Consider the following 15017-nt stretch of genomic DNA (forward strand, 5'->3'; position numbering starts at 1 on the left):
TTCGTATGTACACCACACACATCGCACACAAAAAATGAAATGTTAAGCTTTTAAATGGGCCTCAGTCTGACTTAGCCAACTCTTATTTACCCACAAACCAGGAAATGATGCTGCCAGCCTCAGTTCCCTACCTGTAAAGTGACAACTATAAAGATGCCTCCCGCAGTAACTGAATAAGGTGGTAAGGTTTGATCCCTTGGTGGGTGGCTATTCTAGCAGTGATTCTGACAGGACAAGACCGCAATGGAAAATTCTCATTTTATTAGAAAAGGTTTTTTTATATAAATAATCTAAATTTCAAATTTTACAAATTTACACTTTTTATCCTCCCAGCTGTCACCTCCTCTCGGTAAAATGACGGCGCGTCCAAAGCAGAAATTATTACATACATTTATCACACCACAGAAAAGTTGTGCTCTTCCAAGCAGATGCAGACCCCTTTACAGCAAGCCTCAGTGTCCAGTAAAAACAAACAAAGCCCGATGATCACTGGGACAGAAGTTCTCCAGTTAATTTCTAGGAAAAAGCGGAGACACTTTTCTCACATAGCGTTTCACCATAGTTGGCTGCTTTCCACACAACCTGTTCATTACAGCCGAAGGGATTCCTGGTCTTGCTTAGGTTAGAGCAGAGGCTGTGACTACAACTCCTATCACCCCTGAACATGCTGTCTGCGACAGATGGGAGTTGGAGGGCCGCAGTTACAGAATGGACCACCTTCCGTTTTGCTAACCTGCAATCTTCACCGCAGAGGCACTGCACCATTAAAAGGGCCCATTCTGACAGGGGCGGTTTGAGGAAACGGGGCAGTACGCATAGAAAGAGCCTGTATTATATCGACTCCCTCCGGGGGTTGATGCTGCCACCTTGTGGTGTGGGAAGGAGTCACATGGCAGCAGCTTCCACACTGTTCATGTAGTGCCAGAGTTGGCCCTTCAGTGTCACAAGCATATCTGGTTGATATCGGGGCAGTTCACACACTTGCCTACTCTGTAGCCATGATGGAGTGTCTGCCCTCCATCCCATGTGCACAGCATAGCATGGCATGGGAGCACAGAGCCGAAGGATGCAGACAAACTGGAGAGGGTTCAGAGGAGGGCAATGAGGATGATCAGGGGACTGGAAACAAAGCCCCATGAAGAGAGACGGAAAGAACTGGGCATATTGAGCCTTGAGAAGAGAAGACTGAGGGGAGATAGGATAGCGCTCTTCAAGTACTCGAAAGGTTGTCCCAGGGAGGAAGGCCAGGATCTCTTCTCCATCATCCCAGAGCGCAGGACACAGAATCATGGGCTCGAGTTACAGGATGCCAGATTCCGGCTGAACATCAGGACAGACGTCCTGACTGTTAGAGCAATGCAACCATGGAACCAATGACCTAGGGAGGTGGTGGGCTCTCCCACACTGGAGGCATTCAAGATGAGTCTGGACAGCCATCTGTCTGGGATGCTTTGACTTGGATTCCTGCATTGAGCAGGAGGTTGGACTAGATGGTCTTGTAGGACCCTTCCAACCCTACTCTTCTATGACCTATGACTGTATGATCTATGTGTATGCCCAGTGGCCACCAAGCACTCCCTTGAGAAGGGGGCTTAAAGAATGTCTGGGATCGGTTGCGTACATGCATACAACGACGCTCCTACGGCCTGCATCTCAAAATGATCATTCGTCTCAGAGCAGGGGAAGAGGCACAGCTTCCAGTGTCCCATGCTATGCGTGGAATTACCATGATGTCAGGTGTGAGAACCAAACTGGCTTAGGAACGTTTTCGAAGTAGCAGAGATTTCTGTGTACATCCCTCAGAGGCCTTTATTTCTACTGTGTGGGCAAACCGTTTCAGCTTTCCGCTCCTGGAGACAGTTTCGAGTTCGCCCCAGGTACAGGGCCAACATTTCTGATCTGTGAGTTTCACCAAAAAAACCACTTACCAGGACAGGTCTCCATTTTAATCCCATTATTCCTACCAATTAATTCCCAATCTATTGTGACAGACCCAGAAACAGGGGCATTAAGTTCCACTGAAAACAATAGGATTGCTGTTAGTTTCAGTACTTTCAACAGGACTGAACTGTGACACTTGCTGGACTGGGGCCATTGTTTTAATTCAATTAGGGTGCAATCCTATGCATGTTCAAAGAGAAAAAAGTCCTACAACTCCCAGCATTCACCAGCCAGCATGCATAGAATTGCACCCTGAAGAACTATACACCTTGTCTACTCTCCTGCTTGCTTGGTTCCCTGTTCCTACAAAGCAACAGAGATTCTCCACCTCACCCCCCTAATTTGGGCTCAGAGAAGCCCTATCACAAAATGCTGCCCAGAGTCCTGAGATGTTCTAAAAGCAGTCTCATGGTACCGCTCGGAACTCTCCGGAGCAACTGGCCATCTTTGCCCTCACTGCACATCCCCAAAGCAGGAGGAAATGGCTCTTGTAATGGATGTAGCTTTAAACCCAGGAAAGCCAAGGCCTGGATAGGTTTGAGAAACTGGTCTCCAAGGATTTGATCCTTCTTGAGACAACAGCCAACTAACAGAACAAGTGGTGGACATCTTGGTTTCTCCATCAGCGAGTCCACCCAACATGGTCCAATTCTGTATGCAGCTGAGCTGGAGGGAGGCAAGGAGGTTTTCCTTAAAAAAAACAATGATGACACCGTTCCTCCTCCCTCAAGGTGCATCTTATAACTCATCATCAGAGATGATCAACACCCTCTTCTCAATGTTTTTGCTCCTCTTGCCATGTTGGCCATCTCCTTTGGGTACCACGTGCCCATTTTGTCCAGGCCCGCTGGCCTCCTGCATGGACTGCTGTGTGTAATGCTGGTACGCCGGGGAGAAGTTGTGTATGGCATCTTGGACAATATCCTGAGGACTCATGGTTTCCTTCAGCCCACTCGAGATGCTCTGCATTGGGGCAAGGTTTGCTGGAAGCAGGAGGAGGAGATATGAGATGGGGAGTTGAGGGTGGAGAGATGGGACAAAACATTTTAATGTCTTTCTAAGGAAGGGGCAAAAAAAGACTCCCAATAAACAGAGGGAGCTCATCTCTGTGGACCTTAAAAAGAAGGGCTATGTGTCTGTTTATGTCCTACTTTTTGACTACCAGGTCCTCCATGTAGCCCAGGGATGGGCTACTTTGGGAGGTCTGGGGGCCATTTTTGCCCCTGGACCCACCCGCCCCATGGCAACAGATTTTATTGTTTTAATAGCATCTGGAGCAACTACAGAGCACCAAAGGGTCAAAATTGGCTTATTCGCAAGCTAGTTTTGACCCTTTTCATGCTCCATAGTAGCTATGGATAACTTAAAGGGTCAAAAAGGGGTCACAGTGGCCACTCCGGATGCAATTATATATCCAGCCACTCCAGGCGCAATTATATACAATATATTATAGCATCCATGGCGGCCATTGTGACCTCTTTTTGACCCATATATCGGCGGACAGCAGGGGCCATAGGTTTCCCACCCCTGATGTAGTCCAACGCATTTTAAAGTAAGACTGTAAGCTTTTTACCATTATCTGGTCCTACGTTACTTTGGCCCTGCTTCAGCTCATCTCTCCCCTGCCATTTTGTAATCAATTGGAGATTACATCTCCACCTTTATCCTATCAGCTGGGGATGTGTAATCTCCAATTTAATAATAAATGTGGAACCTCTTTCATCCCAAGAGCTGAATTTTGTTTCTGCGCTCTCGGGGGCTGCATTCCAGTGGTGGGCAGAGCCAAAGGCCAAAGGGGCAGGGCCAAGTACCAAAATTTTTTCACTCAGAGCTCTTACTAAGGCTAGATCTACACTACTGCTTTATAGCGGTATTGAAGTGCACTGATAACTATTGGGGCACATTACACATCCAGTATACTGCTTTCGCAGTGTTATTTCCTGCCTTTTATTCCACATATACCGCAACAAATGTCATTGTGTGTCCTACAAGGTATAAATGCACAAGGGGGATATAGTGGTACCATGATGAGATTGTAATGATATGACACAAGGTGTAGACCTGGCCTAAGCCTTACGAGAGGCTTTCAGCTTTTTCAAATTGGCGCCGATATTTTTGGCCCTGAGCTTTTGCTCTGCCCACCACTGGAACAAGAAAATGGAATTTGGCCCTTGGGCTGAGAGAGGCTCAACCCACCTGTGATATAACGACAGGGGCTAGTTCACACAAACAAGTTCATTGCTAGATTACTAGCTTCAAGTGATTACTTGCACATGTGAATGACCATATAAGGGTAGAACAAAAAATCTGTGAATCCAGCCTGGAATATGTGTCCGTTCAGACAATCCTACCCAAGGAACACGAGATAGTTTTAAACAGGTACCTGTTGCGTTTTCCTTTTTCTCCCTGTACACCTGGCAGGTAAAAGCATACCGAAGGGCAATGGAAGCAAAGAGCATTTCAATGCAGATGATGAAGTTCTGGTAGCCAGCAGCTACCGTCCCGGCTCCCACTGCCTTCCCGTCAATGATCTGAACCTCCGGGATTACCCCACATTTCTCCAGGATTGCCAGCAGCATCCCTGCACCAAGGGAACAGATCATAAAGTTATCACCAATGCATATGTTGGGTCACTTGCCATTTCTTGGCCACTGGGCATGTTCAGTCCTCACTGGACTGCTTGAAGATTCCCCTCCCAAGAATCTTTCTTCTAAAGGTTTTTTGGGGGGTGTTTTTGTACGTCTGCAAACCACAGGGTTTCCCCAGACCTGCTGGTATCTTCCTCTTGTGTGAGGTGCTGCTGTTTTGGCCACACAAGCAACAATACTCACAGCCTGAACATCGAAATAAGACAGAATTACACTTATTCAATCATGCATTTAATTTCTTACCCTGCTGCTCTTCCAGGAAGCGCAGAAGAACATGATTCTTCTACCTACCCAGTTCATCCTGGGTGGGCAGGATGAACTGGGTGGGCAACTTTGTTGTTCTGTGGGCAACCTCACAACAACTTTGCGAGGTAGGCTAGGGCAAGTGATGGTGACTGGCCCAAGCTCACACAACGAGCTTCATGGCTTAGTGGGGAATTGAACCTTGGTCTCCCAGGTCTGCTGCACCACACCGCCCCTTCTCCATATGCGTGTGGATGGAAGACAAGAGATGCTTCTGCTCTAGGAAATGGAAAAGCAGAGGAAACCCACCTTGCCAGAAGGAGAGGAAGATGACTGCCTTGATGGTGAGAAATTTAAGGACCGGTTCAAAGGGGCGCAAGAGCTCCATGGTGGCAAAGTAGAAGAGGAACAGGGCGTAGAGGGCCAGGCTGACGGAGAAGTTGTAGATGATGGTGATATAGAGGTAGCCACTATGGATGCTGGGAAGCAAAGAGTTAAAGGGAAACGCAAGAAGTATCAGTCATGACTGAAGAGTAACCATGCTCAGATTCACTCAGGAAATTGCCAACACTCATTGAGGGGGAGACCATAGCTCAGGCATAGAGCATACGCTTTGAATGCAGGAGGTCCCCTGTTCAATCCCCAGCTCCAGTTAGAAAGAGCAGGTGATGGCAAAGATCCTTCTTTGCCTTAGAGCCTGCAGAGCCTCTATCAGTCACAGCAGACCGGGCTGGATGGACCTGTAGCTTGACCTAGGTTTAGACATCTCAGGGTGCACTTAGGGATGCTGGAGAAATCCACCGCAGACTCAAATGAGGACAGATTCCAAAGAATCTGACCTCCTGAGCCCGCGGCAGATCAGCTGCACTCTCCTCCAGGTCTGGAGGAGTTCCCGTGGGGTGGCTCTCCTGCTTATTATAAAATGTGATATGCTAATGTCAGTTGCCATTAGCTCAGCGCGGGAAAGTTACAGCCGTAAATTGCGTATTGTATGCTATTTACAGCCGTAAAGCACTTACTTTGACCTAAATACAGCCGTAAAAAGCTGCCGGCAGATGCGGCAGGGCTCCAGAGGACCCTGCAGGGCCCCAAGCAACCCAAATTGTCCCACAATGGATACCCCCGCCCCCCAGACTAGACAGTGGGGGGTTCATACATCCCTAGGTGCAATCCTGTGCTGGCTGGGGAATGCTGGGAGGTGTAGGATTTTTTTCTGCCTAAGCATGCTTAAGAACATGAGAAGAGCCCCGCTGGATCAGACCAAGGGTCCATCTAGTCCAGCATTCTGTTCACACAGTGGCCAGCCAGCTGCCCATGGGAAACCCATAAGCAGGACACAACAGCACTCTCCCGCCCATGTCCCCCAGCAACTGGTGTACATAGACATGCTGCCTCTGATCCTGGAGGTAGCACAGAGCCAACTGGACTAGTAGCCATTGATTGCAGTCCAGGAGTTTGTCTAATCCCCTTTTAAAGCCATCCAAATTGGCAGCCATCAGTACGTCTTGTAGAAGAGATTGTGCCCTTAGAGATCTTACACTATCAAGTAGTATATAAGTAGGTTCAATCAATTAATCAGACCATTCAAAATGCTAAATAAGTTTGCAGTCACTCATTCCTCTCTACCAATTTTAATAATTCCTTTCTTTTTTAACTTTTTGGCAGATTGCCTAGTAAAAGTGGGTTTATCTTTATGCTTCCTTTTAGACTGCTGGGCTGGTTTTAAAAAGGATTATTTTTGTGCATTCTGGCACCTTTTTATCTATCTTGTTGTAAACTGCCTCGAGGTTTTCTTCTCCCCAAAGGGAAACCCGCCCCAATGCATTTTACAATCACAACTGGGGGGGGGGGAATCCCACCCCACCTATGCCCATAAAACAGGGATGGGGAAGCTGTGGCCCTCCAGATGTTGTTGGACTCCAACTCCCATCCACCCCAGCCAGCATGGCTTTCATGGATGATGGGAGTTGCAGTCAAACAGGTTCCCTAGCCCTGTCCTAAAAGTTCACATAGGACTGGCCGTGTGCCAACATTTGCCCAAACCGTCTCCATCCCACTCTCCTTCCGCCATTAACGTTCTCACTTGAAGTCGCCGTCATTATATTTCCCGAAAGCTTGCAGGATGATGGTAATGATGGCCATAAGGGGTTTCACAATACAGAACTGCAGTGTCGCCTAGAGGAGACGGAACAAAAAAGGGCAGAGCCTTATAAAGTAGCGAAACTGTTACAGTCGCATGCTTCCCCCATCTCCTTCCTTTGTATACCCCCTCTCCAAAGTTCCTTGTCAGAGAAGTTCCCATCCCATACTTCACTTTTGAGAGAGATGGCATGAGCAGGAGCAGATAGATAGAAAGATAGATAAACATTCAGTCCTGATTGGCTCCGTAAGTAGCTTGCAATTAAAGTTGCTTTACAGATGTCTTTTTAAACTGTTATTTTTTTTAAAAAAAATGTATGTAAACCGCTTAGAGATTTTACTGCACTAGTAATATATAAGACGAGCCAGTGTGGTGTAGTGAGAATGTTGGACTGGATCCAGGTTCTAGTCCCCACTCAGCCAGGAAGTCACTGGGTGACTTTGGGCCTGTCACTGACTCTCACCCTAACCAGCCTCACAAGGTTGTTGTGAGGATAAAATGGAGAGGACGACTATGTAAGCCACCTTGGGTTCCTCACAAGAAGGAAAAAGGCAGGATATAAATGAAACAAGGGAGGAAGACGTATACAAGTATTCCTAATAAATAAAATGAAAAGAAAATAGTTTTGCATTTACTGCAACAGCTACCTGTCTGGAAGGAATTATACACGTATGAGATAAAAATGACCCGTTGCAGCTACAGGTGCCATCTCTCTCTTCTCTCTGTACCATACTGTTATGCTCCAGTGCTACTCACCTGCTTGCAAAATCTGAGGAACCCGATGGAATAAGACATGCCTTGCAGGCAGCACGTTCCATAGAGGCAACTTGACCTAGAACAAGAGGAGGGAACGACCACCCGTCAACGCAGACCCCTAGCCGGATGTTTTGTGGCGTGGGAGCCTAAGGCGGGACATTGTCAACCAAGGTGGGATAGGAAAGATGTCAATGTAAGCAACCGAATATTGTCCACTTACACAATGGGCTTCCCTCGGATCTCGGCCATGATGGTGCTCTCCCCACCGAGATACTCGAAGCAAAGGCTCAAGAAGCTGTAGATCACAAACGCTGCCAGAAAGAAGCGAGAGAAAAAGATGGGCTTGCAGAAGGGCGATAGCAAAAGTGCACTCCATGCAACAGAAGACTGCGGAAGTCGCATACTGTGCAAACTAAGTGAAACAATGAGAAATCGGCTCTTCTGTATATTCAGTCTCTCGACGCCTGCACACAAGCCTCACTGTGGCCAGCGCAACGTTTGGGGAGTGGTGCTCAGGAGGTAGAAGGGCCACTAGTTCCATGATTACTGCAAAGGAAATCCAACCACCGCAAAATGTACGGGCCGTTCTGGATCAGTACATGTGTCATTATTTTGCCAGTTGAACTGGGGTACTTGTGGCAACGGGTCGATTGGCCTGGAACAGAATGCCCCTTTGTGCGCAGAATTCGCCTGGCCAAACCACGAAACCCACCTCACCTTCGTAGCAGTCACGCACAGAGTCGAAGTAAACATAATATTGGTGGCTGCCGATCAGCAAGAGGCTGAGCCAGGAGTCAAAGGCATAGATGGGCACAATGAAAAGGATCCGGATGATGTAGCGCTGCTCATTGGGGATGGTGTAATTTTTCAGGTGCAAGAAGATCTGGGAGAAGATAGAGAGAAAAAGAGAGAGAGAAAGAGAGAGAGAGAGACAACACCCAACAATGCTGTGAAAAACAGATACAGCACCCACTGGAGAGAAACACACAAAGCAGGCAAGGATCTGTGGATGTGTCTACACTTTCTAGTTTTATAATACGTTTCTCCCCAAAAGGGTTGGGCAAATTCAGGGAGGATGGATCCAATCATGACTATTGGCTGTTGGCCATTAAATGGAATCTTCATGATCAGGAGCGGCCTACCTTGGAATGGCAGATGCTGGGGACGTGGTGGGGGGAAAAAAGAGCTCTTGTCTTTATGTTCTGCTTGTAAAACTACACAGAATCATCTGCTGAAAATAGTATGCTGGTCATTAGATGCTTTTAGATGCATTAGGTGTGTTTCTGAACCCGAAGGACCACTTTCTCCCATACTAGCCTGCCCACACTCTGAGGTCATCTACAGGCATCCTTCTCACTTGCCCACTGCAAGGGCAGTTAGGCTGATGAGTACAAGGGAGGGGGGCTTCTCAGTGGTGGCCCCGCACCGCTGGAATCAGCTTCCATCAGGGTTTCATCAGGCTGCTTCTTTGCAAGTCTTCAGGAAGGCTCTGAAGACCCACTTGTTTTCGTGGGCCTTCTTATACTCTGTGGGCTGAAGGTTTTATTGCTGTTATCTGATTTTATAGTGATTTGCTGTATATGTGTTGCCTATTCGTATACTTTTGTATTATTATCTTTTGTCTTGTACACTGCCTTTGGAGGGTTCTCTCCTTAAAGGCAGCCTAAACATAGCTTTAAATTTAAAAATTTAGATGTCTTCTCGGTCCCATCCAGGGCAATTCTTCTATGCTTACGCCACAAAATATAGACCAAACAACAGCAACACAAGACAGAGCAGGTTTTCCCTCCCAGCCTGGTACTCTCCAGATGTGTTGGATAACAACTTCTATCATATCATTGGCCATGGTGGCTGGGGATGATGGGAGTTGTAACCCAACACATCCAGAGGCCACCTTGTTGAGGAAGGCCAAGACAGAAGGAGCTTCACGGCCAAGTGGGGCTTTGAACCTGTGTCTCTCCCCAGATGTAGTCCAACACTCTGACCACTACACCACTCTGGAATCTTAATAGAGCAAAACATGTAAAAAAAATATTGAAAGGGGTGAGGGGAAAAATAAGCTCCATGTTGATGGAAAGGGAGGGCTAATTCACTCCTAGAGGAGGAGAGAAATGAGGAAAGAAAACACCTAGAGAGCAGCACAAGAGGAACACAAAAGGACAAGGTCCAATCTGATAATAATCTCTTGCTAATGGGCTAGAACACGCTGGCGTTGACACCCTCCAACTGCCATCCTCTGCGTGCTTACTTGGGAGCAGATCCCATTGAACTCAGTGGGACGTAGCCCTAAATAAACCTGAAAAGTTGCCTTGGTATGTATTATAATCATTGTAAAATATAATCAGAATATCATAATAATTACAAATAATAAGCAATCCCGTTAAAATCTGGGATCATTATTTCCGACAACTTGAAAACAATTTTCTCCCCTCTTTTCTTTATAAGTGAAAGTGTAGGCAAGCTTTTTAAACGCATACGGCAATCCAAGTTTCATAAAGCCGGCAGGAGCTAGGTAGATTTTGCTCAGGTTTTGTAAAGGTGCCAGCGGAAAGAAGCAGTTCTGTAGAACAGCAACATATCTGTTGAGATCTGAAACATAGGAAGCAAGTCTCTACAGAATCTGAACCCTCTGAAAAAATCCTGTCTCTTTCTTAGCACTGCGATGGCCTGTGGCAGCCTTCCCCAATCTGGTGGCCCTCCAGATGGATTGGACAACAATGCCTATCATTCCCCAGCCAGCATGGCCAATGGTGTCTCCCTTACAAAATCAAGGCAAAATTGATGTAGCTCCTACTGTCTTTATGAAACGGCCAATGGCCATGCTGGCAAGTGATGATGAGAGTTGTAGTCCAACCCATCTGGAGGGTGACCAAGTTGAGGAAGGCAGGCTGATGGGGCTTTCCCACCTACCTGGTGGCAAGTGATGAACAGAGCAGCCCACACAAAGAGGCCAGAGATGACCTTCGCTGCCGAAGTGGTCAAGAAGAGGTGCTGGTTATCCTGTGAGCGGTTCTGGTCGGCTCTCAGTGGGGATCCATCAGCCACTATTAATTGGCTGGAGTCCAGGGCTGGAAGGAAGAAATCCAACTGCAAGGCTGTAGGAGCCATGCTGGTCGCCAGGAGCTCTCCCGCGGTGGGAGAGGACTGGTTGAAGTTCGTAGAACTGTTCATCTACCAGAGAAGAAAGAGAGAGAGAGACCAAAGGTGAATATATCAGGGGAGGAGAGTCACAGGAAGGTACAGCGAGGAAAGAGAAAAGGCAGCCTATGAAATGGAGAAGGCAGGCAAAGCAAGCAGGTGAAAACAGCCAGGGCTTTGTGTAACTTCCTTGCTCTTCTTTGATCCATCTTTTATTTCACCCTATTCCCTCCGGCGAGGTGAGATTGCAATACATGACTTCCCCACCAGTACCACCACCGCCTACGAAGTAGGCTTGAGGGAGAAAGAGACACAGAAAGACAGAGACAGTGATTGACCCAAAGGCATCCAGTGAACTTCATGGCTGAGTGAGGATCTCCCTGGCTTAGTCCAACACTCTAACCGCTATACCGCACTGATTTTATTCTGCAATTCCATACTAGCGCAGGAAGCGGATACTAGGTGGACAAGTCACCTTCCTAGGAATTGCGGCTTGATCATTGGGGGGGGCAGGATTTTAAATATAATTCTAGTCCTTAAGGTTACAAAAAACATACTACCAAGTATGTAAGCCATGCCTAGTGAAACCTCAAAAAGCAGAAAAGCCAGGGCAGGGGCTGAAAAAAGATTTGCAGGGATTGGAGCTTCTGGTCTTGGTGCGCTCTGCAGCCCAACAACATCTGGAGGGCGACACGTCCCCCGACCACCGTAGCAAAGCCATTCTATTGAAACAAGGAATTTGCTTGTTCAATTTTGGCAGACACAATTACATCTCCTAAGTACTGGTTAAAATGAGTCCTGCTTCTTTTGTGTCAGATGTAATTGGTTCACTTTCTCTACTTGCCCCATCGATTTCTGAGATTCGTCCGTTGAAGACAGCCAACAGATGTCAGGAATTTCTTAAGTAACAGCGCGGCGCCTACTCAGCCTCGCGTCTTGCACCTTCCCTGTTGTTGGAGCTCCTCAACTTTTTGTTTGCTCAATCCAAACCAACCAACAAGGCAACGGAATAAAGGTCTCAAGAATTTGCCATCAAAAGCAGCAACTGACAGGAATAACCAGTATATGCCAGACGTCTCATTCCCAGCATCAGCCTAATAATATACTTGTATTTTTAGGGTGAGCTCATAGTGAGAGGCCCCCAGACAACCGATATTCCAGCTTTAGATGCTCATTCCTTACATTTCTCTGAACTTCTATTCTGAGACTTAAAATGAGGGAAGAAATAAAGACACTAGAGGGTCCAATAAAGACCATGCTGGCTGGGGAAGATGGGAGTTGTGGCCCAACCCATCTGGATGGCACTGGATTTGGGGAGGTGAACCTAAAGCAACAGAAGGCAAATGTCAGCCTGTGGCCCAGATCTGGTCTCCAACACAGTTCTGTGTGGCCCATGTTTTATGCAAAGCGAAATCCATTTTGCATGTATATCGGATAAAATACAACATAGGTCCTACTTAGAATAGACCAATTGAAATGAGTGGGACTTAAGATAGTCATGACTAACATAACTCATTCATTTCAGTGGGTCTACTCTAAGTAGGACTTACGTTGGCTTTTACCTATTGACTTGTAAAGAACAAGCAGCAAACCAACCACTGTTTGTATTTCATGTGCGTCTTGCTGTACTGCTCCCCATAAGAGAGAGAGGACTACCCTTCTACCTGCCTTCTGAGCCATATAGACCCACTGTCACTATTTACCAGGAATAGATGTTTCCCATTTTCTGACCATGTCCCTGGTGCTAGGGATGTACGGATTTTGCAAAATGGATTCTGTCTGTGTTTTGTGGATTGTCAAACATCTTCCATTCCATTGTCCATTCATTGACGGAATCGGAGCTTTTTTAGGGATGTACGAAAATTTCAGTCCACTTGCACACTAAATTCGCACTTGCACTAATACACATTAATACAAATTCCTTCCCCCCAAAGTAAAAAAACCAGTCCACATGTCCGTGGAATCCACACAACTTGGAAAGAGCTACAGGGGCATTTGAATCCTTTGCGGATTTTTCCGACATCCCTACCTGGTATTGCTTCTTTCAAGAAAACTTTGCAATAGAATAGCCTTCTATAGCTAGTCAGTGAAAAGCACAACCAGATCTATTGAGGGATTGAGTCTGCAATCCTACACACACCACCCTCCAGATGTGGTGAACTGCAACTCCCATAGCTCACAGCCTGGGAATGATGGGAGTTGCAGTCCAACACATCTGGAGGACATGAGGCTGGGGATGGAGACTACACGCACTTACCTGGGATTAAGTCCTGCTGAACTCAGTGGGGCTGACTTTCCCATAGACATGCATAGGAGTGTATAGCAAAACCAATTATTTTTAGAAAAAGAAAACTGCTTTTGCCTATATTTCTTCCACCCTAGCTTTGGCTATCTTCACATTAAAGAAAAAATCCCCAGTCCTCCCATCGTGGGGCCTTCCTGCATTTACAGCAGGCTCCCACCATGTGATTGCTGAGAGGGGAAGCGTTTAATTTTCAAGGTTCCATAGAACGCGATGAAACAGTGCCATCTAGTGGCTGTTTTAATAGCGCAACATTCCTGAGATTTTTTGATACCTCATTTTCTCTGGATCTTTTAAAAATGGGATGACAGGGAAATACCTCTGGATGTGCCCTGGAGGTTGATGACGTCATGAAACGGGCCTACAAACTTATGTGAGTGATTAGTCTCAAAAGCAGGAGAAAAGCTCCATGTGAAGAAGCCCTTTGTCTCTCCTGCCCATCCATTGTCTAGTTTAGATGGTAAAGCCTCCAATAAAATCTGGAAGTAAAGCTTCCCCAACCCACTGAGGATCCCACCACCACCCTCTCTCTTCTTAAGAGATCAATCATGATGACTCTGAGGCAAAAGACAAGTGATGAGATGTGGCTAAGCCCCAAATTAGGAAGACGCAAGGCCAAAAAGGTGCAACCATTATTTAATTCTTTAAGAAAAAGCACAATCTAGTTCAGCCATCAGGACAATCTCAGAGATCAACAGGGCAATGAGCTGCATGCAAAACCTTTTTACTCCTGCTGAGTGGGGCAGGGACGCATCTATTCTTGCCTTCCACTCCAAGACACTGCATACACAGATGCCGCTGTATAAATAATGTGTGATAAAAATAATTCATTTTCCCAACACAGCCAGCTGCAGAAAGCCAAGGCAGGAGAGGCTATCGCAGACCCCAGAGTAAATGAATGCATAGAGTCAGCAGACAAAGAATTAAATCTTATTTACTGATTTATGTATTTGTGGTACTTTAACCCGCCCAATACTGGGAGTTTTCTGGGCAGTGTACAATACATTACAAGCAGAAAATACAAACTTTGAAAACAAAAGCAAAAAATGAAAACAGCACAGAATAAAGCCAAGATAAAACCAGCAGCAAATAATAAAGCCATTCTGGCACATAAAACCAAATTAAAACCAGCAGCAGAATAAAGCACTAAAAGCCCTAAGAACAGTTCTTCAAATGCCTGGGAGAATAAAAAGGTCTTCACCTGGTGCAGGAAAGACCATAAGGCAGGTGCCAGGTGAACTTCTCTGGGGAAGTCATAGAATCATAGAAGTCATAGAATTGTAGGGTGGGAAGGGGCCTACAAGACCATCGAGTCCAACCCCCTGCTCAGTGCAGGAAGCCTGATTCCCAGGCGGTCTCCCATCCAAGTACTCACCAGGGCTGACCCTGCTTAGCTTCCGAGATCAGATGAGATCAGGCGCATCCAGCCCTTCGCTCAACGAGACCATTCTCATTTGTGGAATGGCCTCCCCAGAGAAGCTCACCAGGTGTCCTCTTGTAGCCACCCACCTTGCTTCACTTGGTGGCAGCACCTGGGGGAGGGCCTCCAGCAATGATCTTCATGTCCGGGGAGCCAAATATGGGAGATGTTCCTTCAGGTAACCTGGACCCACACCATTTAGGACACTTTGAATTGGGCCCAGAAACAGTCTGGCAGCCAGTGGAGCTCATAAAGCACGGGCATAATATGATGAAATCGGCCAGTCCCCATTAACCATCTCACTGCCGTATTTTGGACTAAAGTCCCCAGGCCATTTTCAAAGGCAGTCCGAGGTTGAATGCACTGCAGCCATCCAAAGGTGTAGATTCCACATGACTGAAGTGGTTTCTGTCCTGCAGAATGTGGGCA

At 46.8% G+C, this 15017-nt stretch overlaps 1 protein-coding gene across 5 annotated transcripts in view; it reads right to left on the minus strand.

Annotated features, from left to right (window-relative positions):
- Nucleotides 1–240: 240 nt before the first annotated feature.
- Nucleotides 241–15017, minus strand: part of TMEM184A (transmembrane protein 184A) — a 29763-nt gene continuing 14986 nt past the window's right edge. For all 5 annotated transcript variants that reach the window (XM_084818214.1, XM_084818209.1, XM_084818210.1 and 2 more), the window contains 8 exons: nucleotides 10639–10899; nucleotides 8446–8611; nucleotides 7949–8039; nucleotides 7729–7804; nucleotides 6916–7007; nucleotides 5142–5311; nucleotides 4325–4522; nucleotides 241–2924 (listed from right to left, as the gene is read on the minus strand). In XM_084818214.1, the coding sequence (XP_084674340.1) occupies nucleotides 2680–2924; nucleotides 4325–4522; nucleotides 5142–5311; nucleotides 6916–7007; nucleotides 7729–7804; nucleotides 7949–8039; nucleotides 8446–8611; nucleotides 10639–10899 (1299 nt within the window). In that variant the 3' untranslated portion in view covers nucleotides 241–2679. The remainder of the gene's footprint in view (nucleotides 2925–4324; nucleotides 4523–5141; nucleotides 5312–6915; nucleotides 7008–7728; nucleotides 7805–7948; nucleotides 8040–8445; nucleotides 8612–10638; nucleotides 10900–15017) is intronic.

The sequence above is a fragment of the Heloderma suspectum genome, chromosome 12 (assembly GCF_057233095.1).
Source record: "Heloderma suspectum isolate Gila_16-S chromosome 12, 16-S_ref, whole genome shotgun sequence".
Classification (NCBI taxonomy): domain Eukaryota; kingdom Metazoa; phylum Chordata; class Lepidosauria; order Squamata; family Helodermatidae; genus Heloderma; species Heloderma suspectum.